Source organism: Gopherus flavomarginatus, chromosome 20, assembly GCF_025201925.1.
Source record: "Gopherus flavomarginatus isolate rGopFla2 chromosome 20, rGopFla2.mat.asm, whole genome shotgun sequence".
Classification (NCBI taxonomy): domain Eukaryota; kingdom Metazoa; phylum Chordata; order Testudines; family Testudinidae; genus Gopherus; species Gopherus flavomarginatus.
Window position 1 is genome coordinate 2262473 of NC_066636.1, and position 17518 is coordinate 2279990.

At 60.7% G+C, this 17518-nt stretch overlaps 2 protein-coding genes across 3 annotated transcripts; both read right to left on the reverse strand.

Annotated features, from left to right (window-relative positions):
• Positions 1 to 4982: 4982 nt before the first annotated feature.
• On the reverse strand, positions 4983 to 12433 carry LOC127038260 (protein BTG3-like). 2 transcript variants are annotated; one of them, XM_050930781.1, is made up of 5 exons: positions 12312 to 12433; positions 8037 to 8217; positions 7562 to 7699; positions 6884 to 7094; positions 4983 to 6079 (listed from the first exon to the last, which is right to left on the reverse strand). In XM_050930781.1, the coding sequence occupies exons 2-5, from the start codon at positions 8207 to 8209 to the stop codon at positions 5891 to 5893; spliced, it is 711 nt and encodes a 236-aa protein (XP_050786738.1). In that variant the 5' UTR covers positions 8210 to 8217; positions 12312 to 12433; the 3' UTR covers positions 4983 to 5890. The 2 variants fall into 2 exon arrangements, with proteins under 2 accessions (XP_050786738.1, XP_050786737.1); XM_050930780.1 differs by lacking the exon at positions 12312 to 12433 and adding an exon at positions 11120 to 11166.
• SPACA6 (sperm acrosome associated 6) lies at positions 12356 to 17228 on the reverse strand. Its single transcript, XM_050930777.1, is given in 9 exon segments — positions 12356 to 12484; positions 12935 to 13139; positions 14261 to 14417; positions 14691 to 14794; positions 15291 to 15368; positions 16343 to 16366; positions 16658 to 16726; positions 16902 to 17015; positions 17018 to 17228. Coding segments are annotated over 9 exon segments (801 nt in total). The 5' UTR covers positions 17034 to 17228; the 3' UTR covers positions 12356 to 12450.
• Positions 17229 to 17518: the final 290 nt, after the last annotated feature.

Sequence of the window (17518 nt, forward strand, 5' to 3'; positions counted from 1 at the left end):
TCTCTGTCTCTGGCCCTCAAGCCTCTTCCAGGGCCAGCTGTGGTCTGACTGGGGCGTGGCCCCACCTGTGGCTGCTTCCCCCCAGTCAGCCCAGCTTTTCCCCTGCCCCAGCCCTCTCCAAGGGAGTGAGCAGGGTGACCACCCCACTTCACCGCCTGAAGGTTTATTAGCTGGGAAAAGGAAGCGAGGGTGATGGAGAGGTTAAAGCAGGTACAATACCTGCCCAGGTGAGTCACAGGCTGTAATTCCCAATGGGAGCAGAGATGCAGCAACCTGCCGGGATCCCACACGTGGCTCAGGGCGGCCCAGACTAACTCGGGGAATCTCCCTTTTCTTGTCCAGCTGTTCTGCCCCGTTAGATGCCAAACAGGCCAGAGATGCAGGATCTTTCCCTAAACCCAAACCGACAGCTCTCGCTCCCGGAGAACAAGCCGCCAGGGTCCCCAGCCCCGGGGGCTCTTCCTTTGAGGCCGGAGAGCGAGGAGGTGTTTCAAATCTTTGACCTCGGTTGTCACACGCAAAGACTCCCACTTGCTTTGAAATGAGCCTTCCTCTGCATCCCACACGGCACCGTGCCCGTCGGATGGGTCATTCGTTCCCCGGGCTGGGCACACAGCCTGGCACCGCTTGGCACCGCGTTAGAACAGGGCACAGAGACGTGAGAACATGGCGAGTAACTGCCCAGTACATTCCTGCAGTTTAAACCCCAAAGATACTCAAGCCTTAAAGAACCGCTCTGCTCTGTACTAGCCACGTGACCCGTCTGGCCCGAGCTGGCGCCCAGTCTGCCAGCCTCACCCGGTCCTCCCGGTTCAATATTGGCATCAGTGGCACTGGAGCCTTTGTAGAAGTGTGTGTGGGGGGGAGAGGTGACGTGTGAAGGGGGGGGTCATGTGCCCCCTCAGATTTGCAGCTTAATTTATACTGAGCATGCTCAGTACCATCTGCTGAAGCCATGGCCCTCATTCTGTCCTGCCCCCACTATGGGGCACCAGTGGGGGGGCAAACTCATCTTTTTTTGCTTGCTAAAGAATAGGGTGACCAGGGCTTCTCCCCCCCCCAGTTCCTGCGCTGTTGGGGGTACCCAGGAAAAGCCCCCCCCCTCCAGGGGCGCTGTGGAATGAGCTGCTGGGCAGCCTGCAGAACTGGGGGGCACCAGAATCTGCTGGGACGAGGGGGTGGGGGGCTTGGATGAGCCGCGGGTTTAAACACTGGGACTCGCCTGCAAAACCCAGCCACACGCGGACCCTGTCCATGAGAGGCAGGCAGGAGTCAGCCCAGCTGAGCAGGTTTCTTGTGTTAAAAAGCGGGTGGGGCCCAGCCCCCACGACCCCAGCACCCCTCATTGGCCTTGGTCCCTTCTTCCCAATCCGGGTTTGGGTCACTGCAGCCCCGGCCGCCCTGCATTTAGCTGCCTGCTGCAGCGTTCGGTTCGCCCCTGGTCGGCTGGCCTGTTTGCAGTGATTACTGGGGGCAGGGGGTTCCTCTCGCTGGGCTGCGGGACCTGGACCTGGCTACATCCAGACAAGCCCTGTAAACAAATTCCTGGTTGCCAAGTCAGGGGCTGGGTGTTAACAGCCGCAGCCCCTGGGCTAGGTACTTATGGGGCGGGGGTGTGCCTGAGCCATGGGGGAGCTTTTCACTGAAGGGACGGTCTCTGTCCATGCAGCGTCCCCTGTGATGCAGCCTGATCTCAGCTGGGGCCAGGACTGCACAACGGGGCCCTGATCTCAGTTGTGACTGGTAGATGCTTCTGTAATGCAGAGAATGAGTCATTTCTCGTTGGCAGGGCAGGCGCTGGCACAGGCCCCGGGGACGGTATCGTCTCACTTCTTAACACACTTAGTGAGGGATCTCAGAGATCGCACGTGCTGTAGAGAGAGGGAATCTCTCTCCTTCTCTCCCAGAACAGCAAATTCCTGCTCCGAGTCTCCCCCTTGCTCTGATCCAAGCACCGAAAACTCCTTCTTCCCACCTTAAACAATTCTCAAGGCTGCTTGGTTTGGGCGCTATCAATTATTAACACGAGTCCCCGGCTGGTCATGGGGCCCCTGGGACATTCACACCCCGCTGGCTTCCTCCATCCCCACCTGACCCCCAAACCCCACCCCACCATCAGTGATGAATTCCCTCCTTTCCACCTGAAACCCAGAGGTGATCCCGGCAATTACAGGCCAGGAAACCTAACTTCAATACCAGGCAAACTGGTTGAAACTATAGTAAAGAACAGAATTATCAGACACAGAGATAAACACAGTTTGTTGGGAAATAGCCAGCATGGTTTTTGTAAAGGGAAATCATGCCTCACCAATCTATTAGAATTCTTTGAGAGGGTCAACAAGCGTGTTCTGTTCAATATCTTCATCAATGATTTAGATCATGGCATAGAGAGGACACTTATAAAGTTTGTGGACGATACCAAGCTGGGAGGGGTTGCAAGAGCTTTGGAGGATAGGGTTAAAATTTAAAATGATCTGGACAAACTGGAGAAATGGTCTGAAGTAAATAGGATGAAATTCAATAAGGACAAATGCAAAGTGCTCCACTCGGGAAGGAACCATCAGTTGCACACACACAGAATGGGAAACGGCTGCCTAGGAAGGAGAACTACAGAAAGGCATCTGGGGGTCAGAGTGGATCACAGGCTAAAGATGAGTCAACAGTGTAACACTGTTGCAAAAAAAGCAAACATCATTCTGGGCTGTATCAGCAGGAGTGTTGTAAGCAAGACACGAGAAGTGAGTCTTCCGCTCTACTCTGCACTGAATAGGCCTCAGCTGGAGTATTGTGTCCAGTTCTGGGTGCCACATTTCAGGAAAGATGGGGAAATTGGAGAAAGTCCAGAGAAGAGCAACAAAAATGATTAAAGGTCTAGAAAACATGACCTAGGAGGGAAGATTGACAAAATGAGGTTTGTTTAGTCTGGAGAAGAGAAGACGGAGAGGGGACTTGATAACTGGCTTCAAGTACATAAAAGGTTGTTACAAGAAGGAGGGAGAAAAATTGTTCTTCTTCACCTCTGAGGACAGGACAAGAATCAATGGGCTTAAATTGCAGCAAGGGCAGTTTAGGTTGGACATTAGGAAAAAATGTCCTAACTGTCAGGGTGGTTAAGCACTGGAATAAATTGCCCAGGGAGGCTGTGGAATCTCCATCATTGGAGGTTTGTAAGAGCAGGTTGGACAAACACCTGTCAAGGATGGTCTAGGTAACACTGAGTCCTGCCTTGAGTGCAGGGGACTGGACTAGAGATCTCGCGAGGTCCCTCCCAATTCTCTGACTCTATGTGGACAAGGGGGATCCAGTGGATATAGTGCACTTAGATTTTCAGAAAGACTTTGACAAGGTCCCTCCCCAAAGGCTCTTAAGCAAAGGAAGCTGTCGTGGATAAGAGGGAAGGTTCTCTCATGGGTCGGTAATTGGTAAAAGACAGGAAACAAAGGGCAGAAATTAATGGTCAGCTGTAAGAATGGAGAGAGGTAAATAGTGGTGTCCCCCAGGGGTCTGTACTGGGCACTGTCCTATTCAACATATTCATAAATGAACTGGAAAAGGTGCCAGACAGAGAGATAGCGAAGTTCGCAGATGATACAAAATTAGTCAAACTAGTGAAGTCCAAAGCCGACTGTGAGGAGTTACAAACGGATCTCACAAAACGGGGTGACTGGGCAACAGCATGGCAGATAAAATTCAGGGTCAATAAATACAAAGTGATGCACATTGGAAAACATCATCCCAACTACACACCTAAAATGATGGGGTCTAAATTAGCTGTTACTACTCAAGAAAGATCTTGGCATCTTTGTGGATGATTCTCTGAAAACATCCACTCAGTGTGCAGCGGCCATCAAAAAAATGACCAGAACATTGGGAATCATTAAGAAAGGGAGGGAGAAGAAGACAGACAATATCCTGTTGCCTCGATATAAATCCATGGGATGCCAACATCTTGAATGCTGCATGTAGAGGTGGCCACCCCAGCTCAAAAAAGATCTATTGGAATTGGAAAAGATTCACAAAAGGGCAACAAAAATGATTAGGGGGATGGAACGGCTTCCGTATGAGGAGAGATTAATATGGTTGAGTCTTCTCAGCTTGGAAAAGAGGCGACTAAGGGGGGATATGATAGAGGTCTACAAAATCCTGATGGGTGTGGAGAAAGTAGATAAGGACGTGTTATTTATTCCTTCTCACAACCCAAGAACCAGGGGCTCACCCAATGAAATGACTAGGCAGCAGGTTTAAAACAAAGAAAAGGCAGTATTTCTTCACACAGCACACAGTCAGTCTGGGGAACTCTTTGCCAGGGGATATTTGAAGGCCAAAGGTATAACTGGGTTGAAAAATGCCCCAGGTAAGTTCCTGGAGGACAGGTCCCCCCATGGCCGTGAGCCAGGACGGGCAGGGGTGCAGCCCATGCTCTGGTGTCCCTAGCAGGCCAAAGGAAGGCACTGTCCTTGGAGGAGCCGGGAATTGCATCCAGGCTCGCCCCTGGCAGATCATATGTAGCCCACTGGCTCCCTCCAGTGGCTGCATCTAGAGGTGCCGCTGCTCTGGCCCCAATCTCACCTGTTCACATTTCCGACAATTTTTTTCTTCCTTTGGGACATTTTAGAGGCAGGTGATCGTGCTGGGTGTCCTGAGAACAGGGGGAAATTACCTGCTCAAGGTCCCAGAACAGACCCTGAAATAAAACCCAGGAGTTCCAGCCCCCTCCCCGCCTCTGCTCTAACCACTAGACCCCACTCCCTTCCCAGAACTGGGGAGAGAACCCAGCAGAGCTGGCTCGCAGCCCTCCTTCTCCAGCCACAATATACCCAATAGCAGTAACAATTCACTGCGACTAGCACACTCGGGGGCCATGCCATGCCCGGGGCCGCTAGCTGCTGCCGTAACAGAAATAATCCCCCAGCCCCTCAGACCCCAGCCCTGCCCACTCCCCCAGTGAAAGGGAGGCTCCCCACCGCTGCCGACACACACAATTTCCTGCGTCACCACAGAGGTCTCCTTAATAGGCACTTGTGAATTTTTATAGAAAAAGGATTTGATTTTGATTTTTTTTTTTTTGCAAAAAACCCTCTATAAATAGATTTGGCATTAAACACCCCCCCCCCACGCACCTCCCTGCTAAACAGCTCTCTCTGCTTCCATAAATTAAATATCAGAGGCTCACTATTTACAGCATATATATTAAAATCATTAGAATAATCCTTTCCCCTGCCTGGCAAAGCAGCATCGAAAAAGCCTTTATAAAGTGCCCATGTTTGTTTGCACCGCAGCACCAATCTGAGGTAGGTGAGTGTTATGATCCCAGTTTTACAGATGGGGAAACTGAGGCACATACGTGATGGTTTTGTGTGTGTGTGTGTGTGTGTGTGTGTGTGTGTGCTTGGTTTTTTTTGCCAGAAGCTGGTCAGAAGAGCTGACAATGGAACCCAGGAGTCCGGGCCCCCAGCCCCCTCTGCTCTAACCACTAAACCCCACTCCCCTTCCAGAGGTGGGGAGAGAACCCAGGTGTCCTGGCTTCCAGGGCCGTCTTCCCTTCCACAGCAAGTTTACCCGTGCGCTTTGCCTGTGCAGACAGGCCTGTAGGATACTGAGTCTCAACTGGCTCAGCCCCACGGCTGTGGGGCCGCACTCCCTGCACAAGAAGAGGGGCTGTTAACCCTTAAAGCACCAGTTGGGCAGGGGGATGGGGGCAGGACATCCCCAACTTTCAGCTGTTTCCAGCCTGGCTCGCTGCATGGCCACCAGGTAGTGCTGTTTGTACTGCTGTGGTGAGTTCCACCCAGTCTCAGCCTGGGAGCCTGGTGGAGATCACTGGGGGGGAAAGGGATGTGGGGGCAGGAGGGAGAGGGGCTGGGGGCTCTCCCCTCTCCCTGCCCCGCCCCTAAGCCCTTGCAGCCCGATGGGTGAGGCGCCGCAGCCGGTCGGGGTTGGATCTCTTCGCCGGCGAGGGCTTTGCTCCGACGCTGACGTAGTAGAAGGTGAGGGGCTGGTAGGTGGGGATGTAGCTGACCAGGCGCTGAGTGGTGCAGGGGACCCACATGGGGGCCGGGACGTAGAACAACTCGGCGGCCTGTGGGGAGAGAAAAGAGACCTTAGCAGGAGTCTGAAATAACCAGAGACCCCTTGCCTGGCGCTGAGATGTGGCTGCCTCTGGGGTGGGGCATGGGGACTGTTTATGCAGAGACCCCTTGCCCGCCACTGAGATGCAGCCGCCTCTGGGGTGGGGCATGGGGACTGTTTATGCAGGGACCCCTTGCCCGCCACTGAGATGCAGCCACCTCTGGGGTGGGGCATGGGGACTGTTTATGCAGGGACCCCTTGCCCGCCACTGAGATGCAGCCACCTCTGGGGTGGGGCGTAGGGGCTGTTTTTGAAGGAACCTCTCGCCTGGTGCTGAGATGCAGCCACCTCTGGGGTCGGGCGTAGGGGCTGTTTTTGAAGGAACCTCTCGCCTGGTGCTGAGATGCAGCCACCTCTGGGGTGGGGCGCAGGGGCTGGTTTTGCAGGAACCTCTTGCCTGGTGCTGAGATGCAGCCACCTCTGGGGTGGGGCACAGGGGCTGTTTTTGAAGGAACCTCTCGCGTGGTGCTGAGATGCAGCCACCTCTGGAACATCTGCTGTGACCTGTCCCCATCGGAGAGATGGGATATGGGGCCTTTCTCTAGGGGGCACCAGCTCCGCTCCAGCCCCAAGGGGTGGACTGGCTGGCTTGTGGGGGGACAGGCTCCAGGCTCTTCTGACTCAGCCCTTCAGCAGCCCTGTGCGTGTGTTGTTTGCTGGGTCTCAGCCCCATTCCCAGCAGGGACAGGGATCCCCTCCCCTCCTCAGGCACCAAACGGGCCATGGGGACCCAGCCCCCCAATTCACACATCACCTGTTTGCTGGGCTCCGGCAGGGCGGGTCTGCTCGGGGCTGGGGCTGGGGGTGGGGCCGGTGCCGGGGAGGGCCGGGCTGATCCCTCGTCCTCCGAGGAGCTCTCCGATGGTGACTCTGAGTGATAGTCTGACGTCTCGGGCTCTGGGGTCCCCTTGCCGCTGCCCCCTTCCGAGGGGCTCACCGTGAAGTACTTGCTGTTCTCCCCAAGTCTTGGGGGGGGGGCAGGTGAACCCGAGGTGTAGGGGGAAGAAGATGCTTTAGAAATTGGGACCAGAACCCCATTAGCCCACAACGGGCCCCGTGCCCCATCCCCCCTGAGCCAGCCAGCCCCCAACCCTAGGACTGGAGCAGAACTGGTTCCCCCTATAGGAGAAAGGCCCCGTTCCACACCCCCCTGAGCCAGCCAGCCCCCACCCTGGGGCTGGAGCAGATCCTGCTCCCCCTAGAGGAGTATGGGGCAGGGTTCAGTGCCTGGTGGGAGCACTGTGAGCCCCACATGCATGAAGGGGGTCCCCGGGGAGGAGAGAACCCAGGAGTCCTGGCGCAGCTGGCTGCGCCATTGGGTGATTCTCCAGGCGCTGCAGCGGTAGTAGGGCTTTTGTCCCCTGCCCGATGGAGGTAGCAGGGGCGCCCAGAGCTGGGGAAGGGGCTAACCCCAACCAGCGGGGAAGCTCACCTGCAGCAGACCTCCCCCGGGTCGATCCAGAGCGAGAGCTCCCGCGGCAGCGCCAGCTGCCAGTACTCCAGCCCGCAGCCCGCGCAGGCCCGGAGCAGCGACTCGTCCACCTGCTGCCGCCGGTTGATGCGGATACACCTGGAGTGGGAGAGAGCGGGAGGGGGGGGTCAGAGCGCCAGGGGCCCCACAGGACCCCCGCAGGCGACCACCCCACCAAGCGCCCTGCAAAAGAGCTCCCCCCTCCCATCCACGCAGCGACCCCCGGCTGCGGCCCCCCCCCATGACGGCCTCCTGCCCTGCACCCGGGGCAAAGAGTTACCGACCTGCCTGGCAACCGGCCCCAAGACGCAGCCCCCGGCTGCCCCCACCCTGCAACGTGCTCCACCCATGGCCCCCTGCGGTGCAGCCGGCTACGCCGAACTGCCGCACGGGTGGCCAGCCCACTCCCCGAGCCTCCCCGCTCCGCGCCCCGTACCTGTAGGCCTGCCCCTTGGCGGGGTTCTCGGGGTACCAGTGCCGGCTGTACCTCTCCTGAAGGATGGCGGCCAGGCACTCCCCGAACTGCTCCATGCGCCCGTTGTCCAGCCGGCCGTGCCGGTTCACCAGGCGCGACAGGAACTGGGCGCCCGTCTCCACCTCCTCTCTCATGGCTTGTCCTGTGGGAGGACGGGACGCCGGTGAGCTGCTGCGGGGGTCGAAGCCAGGCAGAGCAAGGGGGGCTGGGTAAGGGGCTCAGGGGGGTTGAGGGGCTGGATCCCAGGGGAGCTCTGGGCAGCGGAGGGTTAAAGCTGTTCCAAGGGCCTGGGATCCCCCTTAGTGGCCAAGCAGGGAGGAGGGGGTTTGTGGGGCTGACGCAAGCCGGTAACATCACCACGAGTCAGGAAATAACGGCAGGATTGCAGCCCTGTTACATCAGCAATCGTCTGCTCAGCTGGGCTCAGACCCACGGCCTGCCTGGCATCCTGCCCCCGCCAGATCCCCCTCCATGGGCCCATCACCCTGGCATCCTGCCCCCCATCAGATCCTCCCCCATGGGCCCATCACTCTGGTATCATCTCTCCCCTCCCTTTGCCTGTTTCCTGGCACAACCTGCCCCCGCTGGTCTCCCCACCCTCAGCCTGCCCAGAGGTGTCGCAAGGTGGTTACAACACAGCCGCCTGCTCCGGAAATCCAGGGGCGACAGGCAGGGGAGAGACACTTGCCTCCCCACACACCCGTCAGACAGAGATACAGGCAGAGGCAGAGAGGGCAGAGTCAGGGTAAGAGACACCCCCAGAGAAACAGACAGTCCCCAACACACACACACACACACACACACACACACACACACACACACACACACACACAAAGAAGACCTGCAGAGAAATACACACACACAGGTGCACAAAGACACACATGAAGTATCAAGGAAAATGTCAAGACTCCCACCAAGAAACACAGAGACAAACACAGTTGGGCAGTCCCCAACACACACAGACCCCCCCGCCCAGACACACACATGACACAGACACAGTCAGGCAGCCCCCAACATAGAGACAGAAAGAGGGAAAGACATCCCTGGAGAAACAGGCTCCCAAAGACACAGGTGTGGAGACAGACAACGAGACACCCCTGGCCAGGTATGGACACGGGGTTGGCGGCCTCCAGCCTCTACTGGCCACAGCTAACCCAGCGGGGCCGACCCATGGCCAGACGTAGTTCTGCTAAACAGGACCTGCACGGCCGCCTTGAGCACCATCTCGGTTAATGGGATGCCCGGCGGCCGGGCTTCAACAGGACCCGATTGTGTAGAGACAAGGCCACAGAGACAGTCGGGGAAGCCAACCCTGTTTGTGTGTGTGGCTCTGACCAGGCCAGAGAAGTGTTAATTAGCTGGAGTTAACTGGCAATCATTTCTCTCCAAGGGAGAGGGGAAATGTAGTGCCGGTCCCAACACCGCACTACACACCGAGGCTTATTGATACACACCGTCACCAAGATATAGGCACTCAGAAATGCAGACGCACAACTGCAGATACACACTCACAACCGCACCCAGACACACACAAATATCATCACAGAACAGCCAGACAGATACACAATTGCACCCAGACACATCCCCACACACAACCCCACACACAACCACAAAGATGCAGATACAGTCACACTCAGGGACACACACTCACAAAGATACAGCCATACAAATAAACAGTCACATCCAGACTCACACACACACAACCACAAGGATACAGCCATACAGATACACAGTCGCGCACAGAGACACACACAGTCACAAGGATACAGCCACAGAGATACACAATCACATACAGCCACAAGGATACATCCATTCAGATACACAATCACACACAGCCACAAGGATACAGCTACACAGCCACATGGTCTCACAGAGGTACCCAGAGCCACCCCCCACAATCTCCCCCACCCCCCCAACCTGACACACCCAGCTCCAGCTCTCATTTATGGGACTGTCAAGAAAACTTCTCAGGGAGGGGAAACCTGGACCAAGCCCTGGGGAACCTCCCTCCTGTCCCCTCCAAATCCCAGGCACTCCACCCCCAGGGCTCCCCCGGGGTGGGGGGAATCCCAGGCTGGTCTCCACTGTGGGTGACCATGGTGGAGGAGGGGTTGTTGCTGTCCCCCAAACAACATCTGGGGGGGAAGGGGGGGTCACATTCCTCCATTTCCCCCCACGGCTCCCCCCCCATACTTTTGATCTTGAGCCCCCTCGCCACATGGCCCAGCTCAATGTCAGGGTCACCGGGGAGGGGGGAGATACTGGCCCGGACGCCTGAGTCCTATGGCTCACCTGCCCCAATCCCATCCCCCCCCCCACCAGGCAGGGGTCTCCTTCCCGCTCCCCACGTCACAGCTTCTTTCCTCACACCAGGATGTTTGGAAACATTTCCTGGCGTCCGGGAAATCCCATTATTCCCGTCCCTCCCTCTCCTCCCCCCTCCGGCACCCCATAACCCCTCCCTCCACCACCCCATAACTAGTCCCCGCACCCCTTCCTCTTTCCCCACATTCTCTGCACCCCAAAACCCTTCCCCCACCGCACAGCCCCTCCTCCCCCCAGCCCCTCGTAACCCCCCACCCCCTCCTGTGCTCCCTGGCACCGCAAGCCCCCTCCCCATCCGTGGGGGGGGGGCGGGGGGCTGGCTTCCGCCACCCGATGAGGAAGTTGCAGACGCCGGAGCGGGGGAGACACAAAAGGAAAAAGAAAGTGAAATAAAAAGATGCCGGGGTGACCCCTATCTCTCAGCCCCGGGGGGGACCCCATATCTCCGCCCCCCCACTCCCGGGGGTGGGGTGTTGCTGGGCTTTCGGCCCCAGACCCAACAGCGGATCCCCCGGCCGGAGCGAAGGGGCTGATCAGCCCCACCCCCAGCTGAGCCCAGCCCCCCAACCTCTGCCGGGCCCTCGCGTGGGGCTCCCCCAAACCCAGTGACCCCCCCAGACACAGACAGGGGCTCTGCCCTGACCCCCTTTTCCGGCCCCCCCTCGCGATCCCCCTCCCCCTTCCCCAGCCCCCCGCGATCGCCCCGGTCCCGGCCGCACCGTGCGCTGCGCTCTCGCCGCCTGGCCACGCGGTTCTGTTTGCTCCGGGCCTGGCTCGGCCGGGAGGGGGAGGGGGATTCCCCGCCTCGCCCTGCGTCACTGCCCATATATGGAAATCCTGCGCCCGTGGGAACTTCCCCTCCCTCCCGCACGCCCCCAGCGGGGGCACCGCCGGGCCGCAGCGAGTCCAGAGGGGCGGGGGGGCGAAGGCGGAGGGGGACGTGACAGGGGCGCTGGGGGGCCGAGAGACTCCCCAAACTTCCCCCTCCCCCTCCCACCTGACCCCCCCGATCCAGGGGGATCCCCCTTTACCCAGGGCGCTGCCCCAGCACCCGCTATTTACAGAATCACAGAAATGGCCAGCGCTGATCTCCCGGGGAGACCCCCCCAAGCTGCCCCCCAGCAGCACAGCGCCCCCCAGTGCCTCCCCAGGGCATCGGGCCAGCGCTGACAGCCAGGGGAGACCCCCCAAGCTGCCTCTCAGCAGCACAGCGGCCCCCAGTGCCCCCCCCAGGGCATTGGGGCCAGAGCTGACCACCAGGGGAGACCCCCCAAGCTGCCCCCCAGCAGCACAGCGCCCCCCAGTGCCCTCCCAGGATATCGGGCCCAGCGCTGACCTCCCGGGGAGACCCCCCAAGCTGCCCCCCAGCAGCACAGCGCCCCCCAGAGCCCCCCCAGGGCATCAGGCCCAGCGCTGATCTCCTGGGGAGACCCCCCCAAGCTGCCCCGCAGCAGCACAGCGCCCCCCAGTGCCCCCCCAGGATATCGGGCCCAGCGCTGATCTCCCGGGGAGACCCCCCCAAGCTGCCCCCCAGCAGCACAGCGCCCCCCAGTGCCCCCCCAGGGCATCGGGCCCAGCGCTGACTGCCAGGGGAGACCCCCCAAGCTGCCCCCCAGCAGCACAGCGCCCCCCAGTGCCTCCCGAGGGCATCGGGCCAGCACTGACCGCCAGGGGAGACCCCCCAAGCTGCCTCTCAGCAGCACAGCGGCCCCCAGTGCCCCCCCAGGGCATTGGGGCCAGCGCTGACCACCAGGGGAGACCCCCCAAGCTGCCCCCCAGCAGCACAGAGGCCCCCACTGCCCCCTCAGGGCATTGGGGCCAGAGCTGACCACCAGGGGAGACCCCCCAAACTGCCCCTCAGAAGCACAGTGCCCCCCAGTGCCCCTCCAGGGCATTGGGGCCAGCCCTGACCTCCAGGGGAGACCCCCCTTTTGCAGCCCAGACAGACTCCAGGCTCAGGCTGGAAGTTGGGTTTATTCTGATAGAGAATTGACGGTGCCAGTCCCGGGGCGCCGAAGCAGAGGCGAGTCCAGGGCCCAGGCCGGGTACATCAGGGCCGGCCCATGGCCCAGCGACAGACGCCCCTGTGGGGAGAGAGAGAGGGAAGATGGGGGGTGGGGAAGGAGCGCAAAGAACGAGTGAGAAGGGAGCCATAGCAGAAGGAGGACAAGCCATTGGAAGGCCCCCCCCCAGCCCCCCTCACTGCCCTCTCCATGTGTTGCTCCCGGTGCGTGGATGGAGGGGGCTGGACCAAGCTGGGACCCATAAGGGCAGTGGGGGGCTTGGGGACAGGGCAGGGTGGGGAGTTCGGGGCCACGAAGGGCTTGGTAGCTGGAGGAATGGGAAGTGGAGACCTGCAGAACTCCCTGCAACTGGATACCAGTCTGGGTGGGCAGGCCCATGGGTCAGGTCTGGTGGGGGCAGAGTCCCAGGCTGGATGGGCCCATTGGGCAGGCTGGGCATTGAAGGTGGGGGGGAGGTTCCTGGGCTGCAGGGGCCCACGGCACTGATCCAGAGGGGCCTGGCAAGCTCACCCCAGCAGCAGGGTGCCCAGCAGGGCGCTCAGCGCCAGCCCCACCATCAGCAGCACCACATTCCTCCTGTGCAGCGAGTCGGGTTCAGCCAGCAGCTCCGAGAGCCCAGGAAGCCGGCCCTCAGCCCTGCGCCCCGCTGGGGACTGCAGGATGGCGCGGAACATCTCCTGCAGCTCTGTCTCTGCCCCCTGGCTGCTGGCAGTCACTGCGGGGAGACAGAACCCAGGAGTCCTGGCTCCCAGCCCCACTGCTCCAACCACTAAACCCCACTCCCCTCCGAGAGCCAGGGAGAGAACCCAGGAGTCCTGGCTCCCAGCCCCACTGCTCCAACCACTAAACCCCACTCCTCTCCGAGAGCCAGGGAGAGAACCCAGGAGTCCTGGCTCCCAGCCCCACTGCTCCAACCACGAAACCCCACTCCCCTCCGAGAGCCAGGGAGAGAACCCAGGAGTCCTGGCTTCCAGCCCGCCAGGGTCTAATCCGCCAGACCCCACTCCCCTCTCAGAGCTGGGGAGAGAACCCAGGAGTCCTGGCTCCCAGCCCCACTGCTCCAACCACTAAACCCCATTCTCCTCCGAGAGCCAGGGAGAGAACCCAGGAGTCCTGGCTCCCAGCCAGCCAGGGTCTAATCCGCCAGACCCCACTCCCCTCTCAGAGCTGGGGAGAGAACCCAGGAGTCCTGGCTGTCAGCCCCACTGCTCCAACCACTAAACCCCATACCCCTCCGAGAGCCAGGGAGAGAACCCAGGAGTCCTGGCTCCCAGCCCGCCAGGGTCTAATCCGCCAGACCCCACTCCCCTCTCAGAGCTGGGGAGAGAACCCAGGAGTCCTGGCTCCCAGCCCCACTGCTCCAACCACTAAACCCCACTCCCCTCCGAGAGCCAGGGAGAGAACCCAGGAGTCCTGGCTCCCAGCCCCACTGCTCCAACCACTAAACCCCACTCCCCTCCGAGAGCCAAGGAGAGAACCCAGGAGTCCTGGCTCCCAGCCCCACTGCTCCAACAACTAAACCCCACTCCCCTCCGAGAGCCAGGGAGAGAACCCAGGAGTCCTGGCTCCCAGCCAGCCAGGGTCTAATCCGCCAGACCCCACTCCCCTCTCAGAGCTGGGGAGAGAACCCAGGAGTCCTGGCTGTCAGCCCCACTGCTCCAACCACTAAACCCCACTCCCCTCCGAGAGCCAGGGAGAGAACCCAGGAATCCTGGCTCTCAGCCCCACTGCTCCAACCACTAAACACCACTCCCCTCCAAGAGCCAGGAAGAGAACCCAGGAGTCCTGGCTCCCAGCCTCTCTGCTCTAACCACTCAACATCACTCTTCTCCTTACCATTGAGGTAGAAGTAGTTCCGGGCTAGCACGTCATCTTCCTGGGCTAGCTGGCAGGCGTAGGTGCCGCGGTGCGAGCCCCGCGTGGGGCGGAGGACGATGGAGGAGCTGGCACCTGGATGCAGGTCCCGGAAGAGGGAGAGATCTCGAGTCCGGAGCTGGGGGGGCAGGAGAGAGCGAATCAAGAGGGTGATGGGGGGGCAGGCGTCAGGACATTCAAACTCAGGACCATGGGCAGAGTGAGGGGCTGGGCTGACTCAAAGGCTGCCACTAGGGGGCACAGGGGGCAAGGGGCATAGAGTTGGGGCAGCAGTCCCCCCCAGTAAAATTACTTCCTTTCAGCCCCCCATCCGCCAAGGTGATCCCCCCCATGTCTTCCTGCTACCCACAACGCAAGACAGACCCTCCTCCTCACACACACACACACTCACGTCCTTGACAAACTTCCAGCTGTACTGGACGTCAGGGGGGGTCTGGAACGGGACCCTGCATGTCAGAGCCGTCCTCTCCCCCTCGTTCTTCCAGATGTCCTCCACTGGCAGGGCAAAGAGCGGGGGTGACTGTGGGTGGGGATGGTGATGCGGCCACCTCTGGGGCGGGACACAGGGGCTGGTTATATAGGGACCCCACCCCAGAGGGAACCCCTGGCCCAGCACTGAGATGTGGCCACCTCTGGGGTGAGGTGCAGGGCTGGTTAGATAGGGACCCCACCCCCGAGGGAATCCCTGGCCCAGCACTGAGATGCAGCCACCTCTGGGGTGAGGTGCAGGGCTGGTTATATAGGGACCCCATCCCGGGGTGAATCTCTTGACTAGCACTGAGATGAGGCCACCTCTGGGGTGGGGCGCAGGGCTGGTTATCCAGGGATTCCTGTGTTCAGCTGAAAGCACAAGGGGGATTTCTGGAGGCTGAATAGAATCCCCTGGGTTGGGTTTGGCCAGGACTCCTGGGTTCATCATCTGGAACGGCCAGGGAACCCCGCAGCACAGCACCTCCTAGTGCCGTGGGGGGATTTGGGGTGTAGCACGTACCTGGACAGTCCAGGGGGAGCTGACACTCCACTCGACTGCACGAGGCGCATTTGTAGACCTGGGCGTCTTTCTGGTACCCTGCAGAGAACAGCAAAGTGGCGGGGGAGCCAAGGGATGGGCTAGCAGGGGGCTGCGGGTCTGGAGTGAAGGGCAATGGCAGAGCTGCAGGGGCAGGGCTGGGCTAGCAAGGGGCTGCGGGTCGGGAGTGAGGGGCACTGGCAGAGGTGCGGGGGCAGGGCTGGGCTAGCAGGGGGCTGTGGGTCAGTAGTGAGGGGCACCGGAAGAGCTGGGGGGAGACCAGGGCTGGGCTAGCAGAGGGGCTGCGAGTCGGGAGTGAAGGGCACTGGCAGAGCGGGGGGGAAGGGCTGGGCTAGCAGGGGGCTGCGAGTCGGGATTGAGAGGCACTGGCAGAGCTGGGGGGGCAGGGCTGGGCTAGCAGGGGGCTGCGGGTCGAGAGCAAGGGGCACCGGTGCAGCTTGGGGGAGGAGGGAGCCCAGGGGTGGGCTGGGAGGGGGCTGCAGGTCGGGAGTGAGGGGCACTGGTAGAGCTGGGGGGGGCAGGGCTGGGTTAGCAGGGGGCTGCAGGTAGGGAGTGAGGGGCATCAGCAGAGTTTGGAGGAGGAGGGAGCCCAGGGCTGGGCTGGCAGGGGGCTGCAGGTCGGGAGTGAGGGGCACTGGTAGAGCTGAGAGGGCAGGGCTGGGCTAGCAGGGGGCTGCAGGTAGGGAGTGAGAGGCATCGGCGGAGTTTGGGGGAGGAGGGAGCCCAGGGCTGGGCTGGCAGGGGGCTGCAGGTCGGGATTGAGAGGCACTGGCAGAGCTGGGGGGGCAGGGCTGGGCTAGCAGGGGGCTGCGGGTCGAGAGCAAGGGGCACCGGTGGAGCTTGGGAGAGGAGGGAGCCCAGGGGTGGGCTGGGAGGGGGCTGCGGGTCGGTAGTGAGGGGCACCGGCAGAGCTGGAGGGAGCCCAGGGCTGGGCTGGCAGGGGGCTGCAGGTCGGGAGTGACGGGCACCGGCAGGGCTGCGTGGGGGGCGCCCAGCCAGATGTCAGGACTCACCGCACGGCGGGACACAGGCAGGAGCTGTGAAAGGAGAGAAACAGGAGCGAGGATGAGGCCATATCAGGTCATTACGCCCAGCAGCAGCAGACCCACTCCCACCTGCCCTCTAGGGGGCGCTGGGTCTGATCCAGCCTCCTGGCAAGGACTGGATGGCTGCGGGGGGGGGGGGGGTTGCCGGGTCTCAGCCCCTGCCTCCCAAAAGGCCGAGGGCTGGGTGGGCCATGGGGACCCAGCCCCCTTCCCCCACCTGTTCCAGTACAGGGGGTGCATGGGGAGCTGTGTGTATGGGGCGGGTCCCAGCACCCCTCTCACCTGGTTTCAGCTGAGCCAGCTCTGGCTGGATCCGCGCCACGGCCTCCGGCACGGCCACCTGGTAGGGAACTGGGAGGGAGAGGGGGTCAGAACTGGGCCCCCTGCCCACACTCTCCCCCTGCCTTTCCAGACCCCAACACCCTATCCCTCCCCTCCCCTTTTCCCAGCCATTCCCCTTGCCCCCCCCCAGCATCCTTCCCCTCCCCCCTCCTTCCTCAGGGCCCCCACCCCGGCTCTGACGCACCCTTGGCCATGCCCTTCTGCTCCAGAGAGAAGATGACATTGGAGAAGATATCCTTCAGCTTCTCCATCTCCGCCACACCTGGGAAGGGCGAGGGGGGACTGGTGAGGGGACAGGTTCTGCTCCAGGGTCCATCCCCGGGGGGGGGCATGGATGGAGGGATGGATGGAGGAGATGATGGAGCTAGGGATGGTTGGAGAGACGGGCAGAGGAGAGGATGGAAGGATGGCTGGCTGGAGGTGGAGACAGAGGGATGATGGAGCTAGGGATGCAGGGCCAATGGGTGGTTAAGCTGAAGGAAGGGAAGGATGGAGCTAGGGATGGATTGGGGTGAAGATGGAGGGAGGACGGAGCTAGGGATAGATGAGGGTGAAGATGGAGGGAGGATGGAGCTAGGGATGGATGGAGGTGAAGACAGAGGGATGATGGAGCTAGGGATGGATGGAGGTGAAGATGGAGGGAGGATGGGGTGAAGACAGAGGGAGGATGGAGCTAGGGATGGATGGAGGTGAAGATGGAGGGAGGATGGGGGTGAAGACAGAAGGATGATGGAGCTAGGGATGGATGGAGGTGAAGACAGAGGGATCATGGAGCTAGGGATGCAGGGCCAGGGGGCGGTT

Bases quoted from the DNA above. Each gene is read 5' to 3' on its own strand.
- LOC127038260 (XM_050930781.1), bottom strand. From the start codon at position 8,209: ATGAGAGAGGAGGTGGAGACGGGCGCCCAGTTCCTGTCGCGCCTGGTG. The intron at 7,095-7,561 runs GTGAGCTTCCCC...CCCCCCCCCAAG, and splicing joins CCGGGGGAGGTCTGCTGCAG to ACTTGGGGAGAACAGCAAGT. The intron at 6,080-6,883 runs GTGATGTGTGAA...CTCTCCCCACAG, and splicing joins TGCCGGAGCCCAGCAAACAG to GCCGCCGAGTTGTTCTACGT.